We start from the raw sequence: 19,951 nt of genomic DNA on the forward strand, positions 1-19,951 counted from the left end.
GAAATAATTTTTTAAAATAACTATCAGTATCCCATTTATAAGTCGACTAATTCGAATTGAATATTTCAAAGACGAGAACAATCTTTTCAATTCAATTTATTCTATTAATAAATATTAAGATTCAAACTTGTCTTAATTCAATTGATTGATTGTTGGTAGTAGATAAATAATTTATATGAATTTAATGTAAGAGGTCCAAATTTGATAATTTATAGTAACTTGTTATCACTTTACACGTTTTCATTTAATTCCATAGCTGTTAAAATAAGTCTTATCTAACGAAATCTTCATTAAATATAATATGATAAAACGAATTATTTAGAGAAATAATTTATAATTTAATAATTAAAATGAAAAAAATATTAATCTCATTTTTACATAAAATTTATCGTTGTCGTCTTCCTCAATCTTATTCTATTATTATTTTGTAGAAAATTAAGACTTTTTTTTAATTACAATTACAAAATACGACTAGTGAACAAAAGGATTTAAAAATTTAACAAATAAAATGTGTGTGCCAGTAGTTAACGAACGGTGCATTCTTTAGGAAGTCCCTGAGGGAACCGCTTAGTGTCAGTGCAGTAGTTGTAGATCATGTAGTTTTTCTGCACCCATCTCAGCCTTTGTTGGCTGCCGATATCCAGCTCCTGCGACAACCACGAGCTCGGAGAACCGGAGCTCGACGAACACGATGACTTTCCGGCAGACCAGACACAGGCATCAGCTTTGTAATTCCTGTAAGAAGCAGTGAAGGGAGCTTTGCTCCAATCCGTCTTGATGAGTCCACCTCGAGTGGCCCAATCGTCGGCGTTCCAAAGACTCGAATACACCCTCATCGGCTGCCTCTTCGGGAACGGAACGCCGAACGATTCCAAGTTCTTGAACTCTCTGATCGGAGTGCCGTCAATAGAGAAGCTGTACATCAACATTAAAAAAACACACACACACAGTCAAACAATGAACATCATCGGAAGCTGTAAAGAAATCAAAACGGAATAAAAACTTACATGATGCGTCAAGGGTTCCAAAGAAGAGAATAAGTATGAAAATCTTTGGTGGGATCGAACCAAAGGTGAAACTGTTGCTCTCTGTCTCCTTTCCCACCGCAATACACATTCGTATGAACCGTATAAGGCTCGCCAGAAAGGTTCCCCAGGAACTCGAAGTCTATTTCATCCCAAGTGGATCCTTGTGAACGAAGCTGTTGAGCCAAATAAACTTTCATTTAGTTCCAAAAAACAAGAGAGAAATCAAGATTGATTACGATTAAGTAAGCAACATACGTAATAAGTAGTAACAGTGCCAGCAGAGTTGCCTGGAACAAGCTTCATGTTCATATCAATCTTCCCGAACAGATATTCATTCTTTGATTGAAAACCAGAGCCTGAGAATCTGTCGAGTGTGAGCGTCAAAAGCTGGCCGTTTTCCTGAATCTTTCCCCTGCCATCTCCCCAAGTAACATCTATGTCTTGGTTGAAGTTTGCAGCTGAAACAACTAATACAAAGCCGATTATTAGTGAAACTAGCAAAGAAAGCTTCATTCTTTTCTGGGGTTTTTTCTTCTTTTGGGGTTTGTGATTTTTAAATTGAGTGTGTTGGGGGTGTTATATATAGGGAAGGATTTGGTGAAGATAATGAGAAAAGAGTGGAGGAAGTTTCCTGGTATGTGGGTGTATTCAAGTTGTAAACAGCTGCAAGAATTGGAGAAAAGAAATGGTCCAAATCTAATGATGCCGATGGCCGTTGCTTGGTTTCATGCCAGTAATATTTATGGGTTTGGCGCCGCCTTTACATGTCTGATTAATTACGTCAATGTGGAGGCCATTGGCTTTACTCACGATATAATGCCCTCAAAATAAATAATTCACGAAATAACGTTATCCCAACATTATTTGCTGAAATAGGGCGAAATCAACAGTGTGGCCGTAGGTCGCCATGCCTTCCGGGCGACCTACGACGTGGCTTGCTCTGCATGGGACATGCACAACCCAACCATAGGTCGCCATGCACTCCCAGCGACCTCCTAGGTCGCCATGCACGCCCGGCGACCAAGGAGGTCGCCATGCACTCGGGGCGACCAAGGATTCATGCATGGGGAGATCGTGCCATGCACTCGGGGCTCGGTTCATGCATGGGGCACTCGAGGCGACCAAGGAACGGTTCATGCATGGGACACTCGGGGCCATGGAGTCCCGGCAAGGTCGCGAGCAGGCAGCAGGGCATGGATGGGCGTGCTCCTTTGGCGAGATGGGCGTGCATGGGCATGGAGGTCGTTGGCTGGTAGGTCGCAGGGCATGCATGGCGACCTACCAGGTCGCTGGGCGTGCATGGCGACCTGGTAGGTCGCCGGGCGTGCATGGCGACCTACCCCCGGTACTGTAGAGGACACCACTTGAGCAATTAATCTGACGATCCCACTATTTCGTGAAAAAAAAAATTTCAACGCACTATCAACGAGATTTTGCCGGAGGCCATTGCTATTAGCTAGCTGTTGGAATTGATTATAGGGATATTAGATATTTGACTTGAATTTGATGTATTTAGATTTACTCTGATTAAATAGAGTTTTTTAAATAAAATAATGAGTTTAAATTTTATTAAAATTTAGAATCATAAATATATAATTTGATTTAAGAATAATAGTATAATTAATTATTTTTTATATTTAGAGATAACTAATATAATATTCATCTCTATATTTTTTTCATCATGTCTATTTTATTTTACAAAAATAAAAATTATTTTCATATATTTATATTTTATCGAATGTATATTTTTATTTAAATTTAATTCAAATTTTGAATTAAGGGAACTTTATGAAATGATCTGACGAAAGAGAAAAAAGTATTATATTCATATATGATTTAAGTGGTTCAAAAATCGACCTGACCTAGAATTAAACAAAAGTGGCTTGAGGACATTATTTTTAAAGATGTTATAAGATAAGATGTATTTCAAGATCCATCAAATTCTTATATCTATAAGAGCAAGACATAAAGACATTGAGGATTTAATAAATTATTTTTAAAAAAATATTATTTAAAAATAAATATACACACATCTTACAAATAACCTTGCTCGAATTTAAAGTTTCTAAAGAATATAACACTCTTTTCTATCATAAATATCGTTTGATGAGTTCGATTTAACAAATTTATGTTGGTGTAACAACAAAAGTAGGTGGCATTATTCCAATTGGGTTTGATGGAATACCAAAGGGGGCATATGAGAGGAAGGTTCAATGGGTTTGAAGTCGGTGGAATAATTGTAAATTGAAAGCAAAAGAGTTTACTTAAACATCTTATCGGCTCCTAAATCGCACTGACAGCACCGCACTGACAGCCGTTGTCCGGATCTCATCGGCCTTGCTGCGCCGTTTCCACCGCTTTGTCAGTCAGAATAAACCACCGCCTGCATTGGCAGCCAGGCTGATGAAATTTAATCAATTATAAACAATATTTTTGTATTATTTAATAAATTAAAAAATATACAAACTAAACAATTATAATGATTAAAAAATAATTATTATTTTTGAAGATCTTAAATTTAAACACTTCGTTTATAAGTGTGTTTGCCAACCACTTGAAATTAAGTGGATATGCATCCACCAAACACCTTCTCCATGGGCCACTATAGCCACACTAAAAATGATTCATTCTATATAATATATGAGATGATATAAAGTATGTGATGTTAAATTCTATAAAAATAAAGATAAATATTTTAATAAAGATAAATATGTTTGAGATATTAAATTATATAAAATATTTTCACTAATAAATTTTTAATATTCTAAAATAATTATTAAATTTATTAAATTGTTAAAATAATTTATGTGGTATAAAATTTTATCAACAATAAATTGGTTAGTATTACGATATACTAAATTCCTTAAGTTGGACCAGAAGTTTGAATCCTAACGTTTATAAATGTAACAAATTGGATTAAAAGTCGCCCTCATAATAGACCTTTACAAAACTTGATTTGGAATAATTGGTTAAAGATTGAATATCGGAGATTAAACAAAAAATAATATTAAATTTTGATAATTTAATAGTTATTTTATCATAACATAATAACTTTCACAATTATTTTATAATATATTAATAATTATTATTATTTTATAATATTTAAAAAGTTATTTTAATATAATTGTGTGACTACTAATATCTTTATCTTTTAGATAATTTGTTATATACTTGTACTTTCTTTTACCATTTATATTAAAAATAATATATATATATATATATATTTAAATAGTTTAAGATGATTATAATATAATATTTATTTAAAATATTTCTTAATTATTAATAACACATATCTTGTAAATATAATTAATTGAACATAAAAACTTTTAAAGAAGACTATATTCTCTTACCTATTTAAGTCACTCGATAACGTATAACAATATTATATCTTAAATTTATATATAATTTCTTTTTGAAATATATATATATATTTTTACATTAATTGTTTGACGGCCAGCTGTTAATTTCCAATCCTATCTTCTTTTTATACTTATCCACCGACTTGGAGTCCCACTTCAATGTTGGTTAATAATTTTAAAATTTTCAATTGATTTTAGTTTTATAAATCGAATAATATCAATTTAGTAAATAAAATTATATTATTATTATTTATTAATATATGGTAAGTACTATACAGTATTTGTTCAAAGATAATTTTTAACCATTTAACATTGAATCTTACACTTCTAATTTCACTATGTTCTAATCCGTAACCTTAAAGAATAATAATAATTCTTTTACCACTGAATACTTGATTCATATAAAAATATATTATCTAATTTTTCAATAATACGTATATTAATATCTATTATGTAATCATTATATTAAACATATCATATGATGATTAAAATTAACAACTCATATTTTTCTATTTTGTATAGTTTAAAGTAATTATAAGATAATATTTATTTAAAAGATTCTTAATTATTTAATAATAAATATTCAAGTATTTATATAAATATATCAATTCAAACTCTAAACTTTTAAAAATAACATTCATCTCTTTAGTTATTAAAATCATTTGATTCATACATCAATTCATACAATTATATACGGTTTATGTAAATAAATAAACTTATGTTAATTGTGATGATAATTATAATTATATTGTTTGACGTGAGGATCAAGTGGTTGAGATTTTTGTCAATACGCGTTTGGCCCCGTCATATAGTTTTTGACCTGACCATGCAAAGTGTCAACCAATCTGACAACGACTCATTTAATTAACACCACCAACTCCCGAGATACAGCCTCTGCCTGTGGAGGTGGTATACTTGGAGATCGATAACAGATTTAGTCGGACTTTTGCTTAACTCAATCCGATTCAAAAATATATTTCTTTTATTTGATTCAATCTAATTTGAATAATATATTTTATTTATTCGAATTTGATCTGACCTCACTCTTATATAAAATCCAACTTGAAGTCAATTTTTTTAAATATAATTCTATCAAGTTGGGTTAAATCTAAAGAGTTGTTTGTTTGCCTCTTAATAGAACCATTAAGCGTTGGTTCAGTGCATTTGTTTCGTACCTCTGAATGATTCAGTGCTGACTGATTCAGCAAAACAGTACTGAATGATTCAGCACGAAAGTACATTCTGAATTATTCAGAGCCATTATCAAACATCATGTCACATTCAGAATTAATTCATACAGAGCCTCTGAATCATTCAGCATTTGAATCATTTAACGCTTAATCATTCTGAAGTAAACAAACAACCCCTAAATCCATCAATTTCAGATTAAATTATCATCTCTAGGTATATTTGATTCTATCATTTAAGTATTATTTGTTTGAATTAATCATTGGTATCTGATCAATTGATCGATTAATCCAAATAAGGTATTGTAGAGGCGAGGACAATTATCCCAATTCAATTTACTTCATTTAAAAACATCAGAGCATACAAATATGATTATGAGTTAAATTAATTCGAGTTAAAATTTTAATCTACGGAAATCTGAATCGATTATTTTTATATTTTTATTCATCATCTCATGCTAGGTTTGGATTAAAACATATGTATTCACAGTAAATGCTACATGCGTATATGGTGATGGAACATTGAAAGGCGGCACCAAATTCATTAAACTACTCTTGCATGGATGGAACCAGGCAACAGCCATCTCCATCACCGAGTTTACTCACTATTCTCCAGCTGTTTACAACTCACACCACCCACGAAACTTCCATTTACCTCTCTTCATCTTCCTTCTCCCCTATATATATCACTCCACTTACAATTTCAATCCATCAAAACAAAACCCAGAAAATCACCATGAGTTCTTCATTTGGCTTGCTGCTATCTGTATTAATAGGCCTTGTATTAGTTGCTTCAGCTGCAAACTTTAAGCAAGACATAGATGTTACATGGGGAAATGGCAGGGGCAAGATTCTGGAAAACGGCCAGCTTTTGACGCTCACACTCGACAGATTCTCAGGCTCTGGTTTTCAATCCAAGAATGAATATCTGTTTGGGAAGATTGATATGAACATGAAGCTTGTTCCAGGAAACTCTGCTGGCACTGTTACTACTTATTACGTAAGTTGTTCACTTAATCATAATCAATCTTTGATTTCACTCTTGTCTTTTGGTACTAAATGAAAATGTATTTGGCTCAACAGCTTCGTTCACAAGGATCCACTTGGGATGAAATAGACTTCGAGTTCCTGGGGAACCTTTCCGGCGAGCCTTATACGGTTCATACGAATGTGTATTGCGGTGGGAAAGGAGACAGAGAGCAACAGTTTCACCTTTGGTTCGATCCCACCAAAGATTTTCATACTTATTCTCTTCTTTGGAACCCTCGACGCATCATGTAAGTTTTTATTCCGTTTTGATTTCTTTACAGCTTCCGATGATGTTCGTTGTTTGACTCTGTGCATGTGTTTTTGTTTTTAATGTTGATGTACAGCTTCTCTATTGACGGCACTCCGATCAGAGAGTTCAAGAACTTGGAATCGTTCGGCGTTCCGTTCCCGAAGAGGCAGCCGATGAGGGTGTATTCGAGTCTTTGGAACGCCGACGATTGGGCCACTCGAGGTGGACTCATCAAGACGGATTGGAGCAAAGCTCCCTTCACTGCTTCTTACAGGAATTACAAAGCTGATGCCTGTGTCTGGTCTGCCGGAAAGTCATCGTGTTCGTCGAGCTCCGGTTCTCCGAGCTCGTGGTTGTTGCAGGAGCTGGATATCGGCAGCCAACAAAGGCTGAGATGGGTGCAGAAAAACTACATGATCTACAACTATTGCACTGATACCAATCGGTTCCCTCAGGGACTTCCTAAAGAATGCACCGTTCGTTAACTACTGGCACACACATTTTATATTTGATTTATATTTGAGAAAGAGTAAATTGGATTGAAAGAATATATTTGTGATTAGAAAAAAAATATATATATTTTTTATTTTATATTTTTAACGGGTAATATAAGTTTAATAAGATAACAAATTATGTTATCATTATTCATTCAGTTTATTCAGTCAAAAAAATTTCATCCTCTTAAAATTTTATAACTTTTTTATTTTATAAATTTTTTTTCTTAATATAAAATATTGCTTTCATCCCTAATAATTATTATAAGAAATGCGAGACTTGCCGTTTATACGACTTGCTGTGTAACTATTTCTCTTCCGTTTGGCAACTTTATGGCCCTCGGCCAATTTTGTTAATAACAATAAACTTTTATTTGGTGTGCGACAGGAAAAAACAAATTTAGCAATAAAACATAAAAGCAAAGTTACATGTTATGTTGCAAAAATATTTATCTTTATTTACCCAATTAGTATCAACATATTTGAAAATCAAGCAAACAAACAAAGTAACTTTTACAAATCACACGTATATGGGCGAGTATTGGATCCGATGGAGTTAAGTCGAGACAAAAAAGTTTGAGTTAGTTGACTTTATAAGTCATATTTTATAACTTATTGGTAAGTCATTCATCCTTTTTTTTGTCTTTATTGATCAGCGGCGATACTAGTTTTTATGTTGGTTGCCGACTGTTTATATTCTTTATCGTCCTCTTATTTTTTTGTTATTACATCTTTATTTTTTGTTGTTTTTTATTTTTAATAAATTTGCATGTATGACACGTTTTTTTATGTCTTTTGACATGTTTTCCTGTCGTTTGACTGTTGTTTTTATTTTTTTTTAAGAGTTGATTTGACATCGCCATGATTGATCAAGATTTGACTTATCTGTTATAGTTGATATTCTCTGTTTTGAACCCTCAGATTGGATTTGGATACTCGTTATGCGTTCGTAGATAATTTTTCACGTCACTCGAGTCTGATTTACTGTTTGTGAGTGATCTTTCAGTAGCTTGATCCCTTTTTGTGGTTTGTTTTCCGATGCAATTAGATATGTTTATATCTATATTTGTTCGAGTTTTTTTCTTGACTATATTTTAATATTTCCTTGTATGATCTTTATGTGATCTTAAGTTGTTAGTTTTGTATCAATGATTATAAGAAATTGTTCTAATATTTATGTGTTTAATTTAAGATTTTGATTATAAATCTTTATTGTAATTTAAGATTTTTCTTATTTTAAATAAAATTACCGATTACTTAAAAAAAATTGGGTTAAAGAGTGTAGAATCCAAGCTTGGAAATGATGCCCACCAAAAAAAATAAAAAAGGAAGATTTTGGATAAAAAGGAAAATGAAATGGAAGAGCCAACCTCAAAAGTTTTCAGTTTAACTAACTTATCAATTCGGACCCCAAGATTCCAAATTCCGCATCTAATTCTTTGAATACGCGCCTCTGGATATTTAAAATTTTATTCATATTTATGGGAAAAATTATATCATTAATCATTCAACTTTAGATGTTGTTTTGTTTTAGTCATTAAATTATTAAATTTTTTGAGTTATTTTTTTGGAGTATTGGGACTTTAAATCATTAACAACGTTGTGATATGATTGTTATCCTTCTATTTATGCAGAAACCTTTAAGTCCTTTTGGACATCGTCTACATTTTATCGTCATTTGTGGCTATTTATAATAAAATTAATGTCAAAATATTTGTATTTATCCTTCTTCTTTTATTGATTAATTTTTCACAAAATCAACTCAAAGTATATGAAAATTTGTCCAAAGTTTTTCTAATGTTATAATATCCTCTGGTGACCTTTCCATGACATTAATTCTAAGATATGTATATATTTTCGGAATAATTTTTGTCATTCGAATTTTTGAATGGATTCTCCAAATTTGTCAAATTTGATGGAGCATCAACCCTAAAATTGATATATTTTTTATCTTTATTTTAAGTGGTTTTAAATAAGTTTTGATAAAATCTAAATTGATTGAGTGATATAGAATAATAAGACAAGATCGTTGATGTCTAAAATGACTATAAAATATGTTGAAGAATGATACTTGAAAAGGGAGAAAATCTTATAGTTTATGAATAAGATAATGAGATTAAAATAAAAAGAAATAATGTATGTCATAAAAATATAGTTTAAATATATATATTTACGTCGGTTGGATATGAATTTTTACCATAGTAATCATATCTAATTTCGGATTAGATGAAATCTCTTTAAATCCGAGTTAAAATAGTCAACAAATAAGTGATAAAATGTTTAAATCAAATTCGAGTCAAATAAAAACTCGATTTGATCCAACCTATATTTGGCACGTACAGCAAAGAGCATGGAGTAAGGCCAAATTTCATTCAATTTATATACGTTGCAATACATTAGTTATTCGTTTATTTACACTTTATATATATTTTTATTATAAAAATAAAGAGTTTGAAAATCATAACTAAGGTTTAAGGAATATATTATTTAAAAAAGTTTCATTCACGCAGATACATACGTATACATGTGCGTATATATTGTCCAACGTCCAATGTATACTAGTAGTGAAGTTGGACAATCATTTGTTATAAAATACAAGATCGTCAGTGATGATGAGGATCAGGACCACCCGGACTTTGTCTCTTTGACACTAAGGGATTTCCGGCATTCCTTTTTATGCTACCTTTAATGGCATCCCTGCCTTCCTCCATCAACGTACGCTTTCTATCGCTTCTAAATTGTATGGATTCATGATTCGTCTCACGCACTTCTTGTCTCTCGATCGGTTTTTATAACCGTTGCAGACGTAGCAGACGTCATTATGGTCGATTGTGATGAATGTTGACGACGAAATGAGTCATATTCGTAAAACGATGATTGTACTTCCGTTTCATCTTCAAATGCTTGATCGGAAACCGTGGTTGCATGGAGCGGACGAGTTGCAGAACTCGAAACCAAGAACAAAACATGCAGGGAAAACACGAAGAAAACATTGAAGTTAGCCATTTGAAAGTTTAAATTAGGGTTTGATAGTTTGCATAGAGTGGGTTGCATGGGTTGGTATATATAGATGCATGTTACTAACTTCCTGTTTTGGTAGAATATTTGGAGTTTGTTCATATGGATTCCATTTGATTGGATTCTAACTTTTTAAGGATAGAGATGAATTCTCATTCGGTTCAGATACGATAATTTTGTATATTTATGTTATGATCATATTTAACATATTTTATTGTTAGAGATTGTAATTCTATATTCATTTTGGTCTAATTCGAAAGGTTTAAGGTATGACTGATTGTGTTATGTCTCACATTTCATTTATTGAATTTTTTGTTTAAATGCCAAACAAGAATGAAGAATAAAGATGGGTCGGACTCATAAATTATTTATAATTAGTTAAAGTTTAGGGTAAATTATGCATAAGTTTTGATCCGTTTTAGTATTTAAACTTTTGTTTTTTTAAACTATACTTAACGTTTAGTTTTTGTTTCATTTTAGTACACCGCCGTTAAAAACTTAACGGACGGGTTGACGTGACATAGCTCCGATGGACAAATAATCAATTTGAACTGTGGACCACGAGAGAATGATGAGTCAACCAACATAGTTCAGTTTCAAGCCCATCGGACAATGGGCCATGGAGATCGGAGGATGAATAAATTGAAGAGTCCATTGTTGATTTGGGGAGATTGATGCTTTTCTTGGTAAAACATAGGTCGAAATTGTGTTTAGGGGGTCGAAAAGGTGCAAGTTAGAAAGTTTGTGCTTCATTGGCCAATGAATACGATGGCCGACGACTGTAGATGTGGCTGCTGACAAGCCCATCCGTTAAATTTTTAACGTTAGGGTACTAAAATGGATAAAAAACTAAACGTTAGGTATAATTTTAAAAAAATGAAAGTTTAGGTAATAAAATGGACTAAAATTATAGTTTAGATACTAAACGTGTAATTTATCCTAAAGTTTATTATAAATTATGATTGGAATTGAAATTTTAAACATTTGAATAACTTATTAGATGAATTTGAATCAGGTTCTTGGACGGTTCAAATGATGAACATTAACCGACAAATCCCCAAATCCAGGATTATTTTTGTTATCCTTTAATTTTAATCTTTTGAAAGTGTGAACTAAATAAAGAGCAAGACAAAGAATATGCTTTGATCTCCTTTTAATCCTTTAGGTTATGCCATAAAGTTGTGTTCTTATTTACAAGTGGTATAATCAAGGGCGGAACATAACATGAGATCTACCATGGGTATTTTACTTGAATCTGATCGATTTTTTAGTTAATTCGATCTTATAAGGCCATTTAAAAAAAATTAAATTTGACTAAGGTTGGGTTTGTAAAAGATAAAGTCTGATTAGACCGGTTTATGTTTAGGGTAAAAAATATCCGATTTAAATCAATAATAATATTATAATTGACTTTTATATATTTGGAGATAATTGTATAATAACTCTCTTTACAATATTTTCCAATTAATTTCCTATTTTACCTAACACAGACATATATATATATATAATTATGTCGGGCCGGGCAGATAGTATAATACTCGAATATGGTTCAAATGGACCAAAACCTGACCCGATTAATTACTATCGATATGTCCGTTGATTTTTTTTAATTACTTGCCCCGTAAAAATTTTGAAAAAAATGATTTGTTCTCTTAAATTATATATATATAATAGATCATATTAATATATTTATATTAAAGGTCAGTTATTAAAGCAATGATTTTTATTTCTTTAAAGGAGACTATAAAGATATTTGAATTTTTATTATCTAATAATTGAGAATCTTTAGAATAAATACAATATATAATCACCTTAGATTAATAAAAAAAATTGTATTTATAAAAATATTTGAATTAAAACAAAAATAACAGAATGTATGAATTTGAGACGACAATTGTTAACGTAGTTTATCCTACAATTAATAATTAATTAACTTTTTTTATCAAACAATACTCAATTTAGCTTAGGATTGATGAAATATTTAAAAATAATTACATAAACCAACCAAATGATTTGAAAAGTTTGAAAACAAAATTATTGTGGAGAAAAATAAAAGAAACAAAGGTGAAAGAGGAGACTTTAGGAATGAAAAGAGGAAGAGTTGGACCGATAATTTGGAAATTTTAATAATTAACCCTTTTAGCATATAATTAATTTATTTAATTTTTATCTCAGACAAACTCTCAAAATCAGAAACCTCAAAGATATAGTGATTTCCTCTTATTTTCCACTTTTTTCTCTCACTAATCTTAGCTTAAAACTTGGCTAAGCTTAAGGGTTTGTTCTCTTGACTTCCAAGAGTTTGGGTATCTTTTATTTTGTTTATTTATATTGAAACTTTTTTTATTTTCTTGTGCGTTATCTTGATAATACTTTTGTTTTGTTTTTTTTAATCTGTTTTTTAAGCTTTGGGTGTTTTTCTAGATGCTTTACAGATTCTTGGGTTTTGTTTTGAATCCATAATTTTCTCGGGAAAATTTGTGTATGTGTCATATATGGAAGCTAGTGAAAACAATGGCTCAAGAGGAGCAAATTACTAAGAGTAATAGTGGTAGCGGAAACAATATTATTGGTAGATTTTCCAAGAAACAAAGGCCTAAAGAAGTCCCACAAAGAGGGCTTGGTGTGGCTCAACTCGAGAAGATTAGGATTGAACAACAACAAAAGAAAGATGGTTCCTTTTTGCCATCAATTGCTACTTCAGCACCGACATCAGCATCATGTTTTCCTTTGCCTATCCCGAATTCAATGTTTAGATCGTCTTTCCGCGATGAAAACCGATCTTTTTAGTACCGCAAACACTGTTGAAACACCCTGTCAGACTAATATGGGTGATCTGATCCGATCTGGGTTGTAACATTAGGGTCACTAGAGTGATCCAGGCTAAAAATCCTAGAAAATTTAAAATTTGTGTTAATCTATTTAAAACTGTAAAATAATTTATAAATAAAATATAAATTCAAAAAATTTATTTATATATTAAAAATAGAATTCAACAATATCAAGTAATAAAACAAGTTTCAGACTAGAATATAAGAATAGAATACAACCTACATACCCCTAATTACATGCACCGTACTCCACAAACAATGACAGTGGAACTCTTTTACTGATGTCGATAAAAGCACATGATCAATCTTTTTAACCTAAAATGACAAGTAACAAAGCGAGCTTTGGGAAGCTCAGTAATACAGAACTACCAGATGAATACAATAGGCCATCGAATATAAGGTAAAACATAAATTTTCTTAACTATACAAACATCATCAAGTTCCAGCGGTGAGTTCAGATTCATTCATTAATTTTTCAAGTAACAGTCAAGAAACTTGCAGTCTGAATGGAACATTTAGAGAAACATATTCAGGAGACTGAGAGGAGGAGTCTAGTGTGTTTCAACAAAACCAAAGGAAGTGTATTGATCTTTTAAAACAGTAATAGTTTAAAATATATTTTCAAGTGAAAACATGTAACCAGAGAGCACATATCATGCAGTCATAGTTCATAAACAGTAAATCAATATATCAGTAAATCAGAATATCGAATAGTTAAAAGATTCAGTAAATCATTAACTTCGGTAAATCACATTTCAGAAATAGATAAAACAATCATATAGCACATAAGGAACACACTAGAGGATCTAGTTATTTTCCGGAGGTACTTGGTATTTATCAGGTAGGGAACCATGAAACTTCTGCAAATTGACAAAATTTCAGAAACGATATCCCTATTAAAAAAAGGATTCGATAGCTAACGGATTAATCAGTCATTCATAAAGTGATACATCCATATCATTTAGTATTTGGATATATCTTAAGGGTATTCAAGAATTGTTGTATCAGAATTACTTAAGATTCGAATATTCCAGGGGTAATTTTGTCAATCAGATTCACAAGGGCATTTTATTCATTTTGGATCTATGAGATGATGTAGTATTTAACTCAATAAAAGCAAAACGATGATTTGCAATATTCCAAATTTATAATGAATTATCGATTTATAAGTCCAATCAAGCTAAACATTTCTCATCATTGCAATACTTAGCAAGACTATGGTAGGAACACTTCATGGATATTGATTTTTTTCATACTGACTGCACTATGTGATCGAGCAAATCCACCTTCACAAATCTTCATTGAACAGATCTCGATGCGGCATAAATATATTCATGTGATAATTATTCTAACTCTTGAATCTTAAGAGTAGCAAGCATGTCCGATAAGCTTAGGTCGTGCTTCAACCTTTAGGAACGATACAACCTTTATTTTATCAGTATTCCAGAATTATCTAAAGATATTCTCTTATTCCAAGTCATGATGGTATTTAAATAATTTAGAATCTCAAGGATATCTTAGTTATTATGGAGCTCAAGGGTACTTTACTCATATCAGAGCTCGGAGTATTTTGATCAAGTTGAAGTTCATGGGTATTTTGGTCATTTTGGAGTTTAGGGGTATTTTGCTAATTTCATTCAATCTAGTATTTCCATTTAATTCAATTAGTTCATTTATTTCCGTCATTTCGAACAATTTATACATAAAAAGTACTTCCATGGTGTTAGTAAGTACTTGCTCAGAAATCGGTAATTCTAGGTATTGATCCATTACAGAGGTTATGAATTGATTATTAACGATTTTTCGAACAAGTCAAGAAATTAATATGTGAACCAGTAATTTTATCAGGTAAAAAATGAATTCTCATGTCAAATCCACTGACAAGGGTAATTACATGTCATTTTACATCTCAGGGGCAATTTCATGATTTCTTATCCGGGTATTTTCGGTATTACAACTTTTAACGGGAATAATCAGAATTTAAAGTTTGCTGTTAACTGATGCACTAATTAATCACTAAACTTGAAATTATTTATTACTAGACTTCTAATTTTTGATAGAGTCATCCGAGTCTTATTCAGTTTACATACTTTTTACTGTATTCGGATCGAGTTTAGAGATGATTAACTACATACAATTAACAAAATATATTCATCCATGCATTAACCAATACCGACATGTTCCATAAAGCATGTAAAAGGTAGTAATGTATTACCTCGATTTTCAAGCCACAACGGTCAACCATTTAAAACCATTCAATTGCTCTTGAACTTGAATTTGACGTCCCATAGTATCTCGAGTACATAGCAAAACAACTTGCGTAAGAAATTGAACTTAAACGTAAAAATCAAATCGAATAGGAAGGTAAATTAGTGATAAAAACTTATCGGGTTCGAATTTGAAAAAACGGGCTTCGGATTCAGACTCAGGGTGTCGAAAAACATAAAATATGATTTTTCAAAAATTTTGACTTTTTGGGTCAAAGTAACATGTTTGGTCAACGATCAAGTCAAGGTCAATGGTTCGGGTCAAAGTAAATGGGTTTGGTCAACGGTCAGGTCAAAGTCAGTGGGTCAGACCCATTCGAGTTGACTCAAGCTGGTTCGAGTTGACTCGGTTCAGTTCGAGTTGACTCAACCTGGCTCGAGTTGACTCAAACCAGTTCAAGGGTGTTCCATGACCAGAGAGAAGCCTCACACGCACACGGTGATGCATGACAGCACATGACAACAGTTACGGGATCGAGGACGGTGGTTGATTACTCCAGCATTTACCAACATAAAAAATAGCATCTCAATCAACCCAAAAATTAATCAAATCGAACGAAAAACCAAATAAAGAAAAAATATAACTTACCCTCGATGAACGACGACGGAGCAACGAATGAGTTTTCCACCAGCTGGGTTTTGAGTGGACGATGACGGGGAGTCCAGTATTGGCAGAGGTGAGGTGGAGCAATGTCGAGTTCGGTCAAAAATTGAAGATATTGACGGTGGCCGATGAGTTTTCAACGAACACTCGAACATTAATTCACGATGATTGACGACGTTCCACAATAAGATATTAGAGGGATTTTGGTCGCAGGAGGTCGTTGATGCTAATGATGGCGACGGTTGATGCCACAGATGGTCGAAATTAGTTGAACAATGGGGAAAAGCTTAGGGATGAGGGGTGGTTTTATGATTCACAGGGGTTTGATTTCACGGGGGAATGGGGCCTAAAATTGGCCTGATTTATTGAAGATATATAAATATTTATAATTAAATATCAACTGCAACTTAGTCTGAATGGCTAGGGTTTAGGCCTGATATGCGGCAATGTACAAGTTTAAATCCTGAACCACACGTTTTTTGTCAGAAAGTTATGGGTAAATTTCACACAAGGCTACTGATTTCCTTATAGTTCATCTTTTTGGCTCAAAGTTCTATCATGTAATCAACTTAGTCCATTGCTCCCTTATTTGCCTTTCATTTTTATTTATGAACTTTAATATTTCACAATTCAATCATGACTAAAATTTGGGGTGTTATAACTCTCATCTCCTCAAAAGAAATTTCGTCCTCGAAATTTACCTAAGTTAAAGAAATGTGGAAATTGAGCTTTCATCAATTCTTCTTTCTCCTAAGTATCCTGTTACAAGATTACGATTAATATACTAAACCTTAACTAGCTAAATATGAGTTCTCATTAGAACTATTCTTTATCAAAATTTCAAAATTTGAACAAATTTCTCCTCGTAGAACCAAATATACCTTAATTATCAATTCTTAATCATCAGAATAACACTTGTTTAACCTTTAACGCAACATACATACATAAATTTTTTCCTTCATACGTAACAAAATCATCTCGAGAATTACACTTTTACAAAGTACACAAACATTTTCCTTTAACTACTTACTGATCAAATCATTGAGGTACATGACTTGGCACCTATTGGGTTTCAATCTCATAAAATTAGAACAAGAATGATTCCATAAATTCCTCAATTCAGTTAATTAATGCATAACTTTGGTAGGAAGTCACCTAGTCAAAGCTTGAACCAAATACCTTGCTTTTCCATCCACTAGGATAGGAATTCTTTATCTCGAAACTTCACTTATAAAGTTTAGTTACAAGCTTAACATCATAAAACATTTGGGGTAACAAAACTCAAATTCATGTCATGAGTCGGGTTAGAATTTTAGAACAAATAACTCATACATCACTTACGAGGCGATTTTCAGAATCTAGACAAATGTTAACAAAATTCTTTTCCTTCACAGATCGAACCTTAATGATCATAATACTTAGGTATACTTATTACAGAGTGATGACTTGACATCATATTCCCGACTCAGAAGAGTACGATCATAACCTAGGGGCATGTACTAACCAGACATTGTATGATATTCAATCGGCCGATCTACCCAAAAAACTCGACTCAACCTAAGCTCTGATACCATTAAATGTAACATCCTTAGACCGATACGAGTGATTCGATCAGATCTGAAGTGTCACATTAAGGTCACCAGAGCGACCCAAACTGAAAATCTTGGAAAATTTAAAATTTTTGTTAATCCATTTAAAACTGTAAAATAATTTATAGATAAAATACAATTTCAAAAAATCATTTATATATTAAAAAATAGAATTCAACAATATCCATTAATAAAACAAGTTCCAGACTCGAATATAAAAAACAGAATACAATCTACATGCCCCCTAATTACATGCACCGTACTCCACAAGCAATGCTGGTAGAACTCCTTTACTGATGTTGATAAAAGCATAAAATCAAACTCTTTAACCTGAAATGGTAAGTATCAGAGTGAGCTTTGGGAAGCTCAGTAATACAGAACTACCAGATGAATGCAATAGGTCATTGGGTATAAGGTAAATCATAAATTTGCTTAATGATATAGACATCATCAGGTTCTAGCGGTGAGTTCATATTCATTAATTAATTTTACAGGTAACAGTCGAGAAACTTACAATCTGAAGGTAAAGTTTAGAAAAACAAATTCAAGGGACTAAGAGGAAGATTCTAGTGTGTTCCAACAAAACCAGAGGAAGTGTATTGATCTTTTAAAACAGTAACAATTTAAAACATATTTTAAGACAACAATAATACCCTCAAACTGAACATCGATATGTAGTTCCCCAGAACTGCATCCATAAGGACTTACCCTAGGCCAATTGGGCATAAGAGCCAACCTAAGGTAGTATCATTGGGTCTGAGAGCCTACCAAAGAGTGTTACCTAAGGCCTAAGAGCCTACTCAATAGAGTACCTTGTAGCCTTAGAGCTTACCTAAGGAAATACCTTGGGGCCTCAGAGCCTACCAAGTGTCACCTTAAGTCCGTAAGGATTTACCGGCTTGATCAGAGTTGAACCTCCATACTCCAGAATCCTACCCAGACATTATCCTAATAAATCGATTCATACAGTAAATAGTAGATTACATGGTCCATAAATCAGACATGATTATATTTTTCAGTGAAAATATGTAATCAGAGAGCACATATCATGTAGTCATAGTTCATAAACAGTAAATCAATACATGAGTAAATCAGAATATCGAATAGTTAAAAGATTCAGTAAATCAATAACTTTAGTAAATCACATTTCAGAACAAATAAAACAATCATATATCACATACAGAACACACTAGAAGATCCAGTTATTTTCTGGAGGTACTTGGTATTTATCGGGTAGGGAACAACGAAACTTCTGTAATTTGATAGAATTTCAGAACCGATATCCCATTTAAAAAAGATTCGATAACTAATGGATTAATCAATCATTGATAAAGCGATACATCAAGATCATTTAGTAATCGGATATATCTAAATGGTATTCAAGAACTGTTGTATCAGAATTACTTAAGACTCAGATATTTTAGTGGTGATTTCGTAAATCAGATTCACAAGGGCATTTTAGTCATTTTGGATCTATGATATGTTTTAGTATTTAACTCAATAAAAGTAAAACGATGATTTGTAATATTCCAAATTTGTAACGAATTATCGGCTTATGAGTCCAATCAAGCTAAACATTTCTCATCATTGTAATAATTAGCAAGACTCTAGTAGGAACACTTTATGGATATTGATTTTTTCTCATGTTAACTGTACTATGTGACCGAACAAATCCACCTTCAAAAATCTTCATTGAATAGATCTCGGTGAGGCATAAATATATTCATGCAATAATTATTCTAACTCTCGAATATTAACAGTAACAAGCATGACCGATAAGCTTAGGGTATGCTTCAACCTTTAGGAGCGATACAACCTTTAATTTTATCAGTAGTTTTAGAATTATCTAAAGATATACCCTTAGTCCAAGTCGTGATGGTATTTAAATAATTTAGAATCTCAAGGATATCTTAGTTATTATGGAGCTCAAGGGTACTTCGGTCATATCAGAGCTCGGAGTATTTTGATCAAGTTAAAGTTTATGGGTATTTTGGTTATTTTGGAGTTCAAGTATTTTGGTTATTTCATTCAATATTTTGGTTATTTCATTCAATCCAGTATTTCCATTTAATTCAATCAGTTCATTTTTTCTATCATTTTGAACAATTCAGACATAAAAAGTACTTCCATTGTGTTAGTCTTTAAGTATTTGCTTAGAAATCGGTAATTCTAGGTCTTGAGCCTTTACGGAGCTTATGAACTGATTATCAATGATTTTTCGAACAAATCATAAAACTAATAGGTGAATCAGAAATTTTATCAGGTCGAAAATGAATTATCATGTCAAATCCATTG

The 19,951-nt window shown here is 32.1% G+C and overlaps 1 protein-coding gene and 1 pseudogene across 1 annotated transcript; one reads left to right on the forward strand and one right to left on the reverse strand.

Annotated features, from left to right (window-relative positions):
- Positions 1-493: 493 nt before the first annotated feature.
- On the reverse strand, positions 494-1,556 carry LOC120170271 (annotated as a pseudogene).
- Positions 1,557-6,304: 4,748 nt separating this feature from the next.
- Positions 6,305-18,032, forward strand: LOC120170274 (xyloglucan endotransglucosylase/hydrolase protein 22-like). Its single transcript, XM_039178250.1, has 6 exons — positions 6,305-6,574; positions 6,658-6,851; positions 6,948-7,357; positions 8,413-8,421; positions 17,430-17,435; positions 18,022-18,032. The coding sequence occupies exons 1-3, from the start codon at positions 6,311-6,313 to the stop codon at positions 7,336-7,338; spliced, it is 849 nt and encodes a 282-aa protein (XP_039034181.1). The 5' UTR covers positions 6,305-6,310; the 3' UTR covers positions 7,339-7,357; positions 8,413-8,421; positions 17,430-17,435; positions 18,022-18,032.
- The last annotated feature ends 1,919 nt before the right edge of the window (positions 18,033-19,951 follow it).

The sequence above is a fragment of the Hibiscus syriacus genome, unplaced genomic scaffold (assembly GCF_006381635.1).
Source record: "Hibiscus syriacus cultivar Baekdansim isolate YM2019G1 unplaced genomic scaffold, ASM638163v2 tig00111779_pilon, whole genome shotgun sequence".
In the NCBI taxonomy this organism is placed as follows: Eukaryota; Viridiplantae; Streptophyta; class Magnoliopsida; order Malvales; family Malvaceae; genus Hibiscus; species Hibiscus syriacus.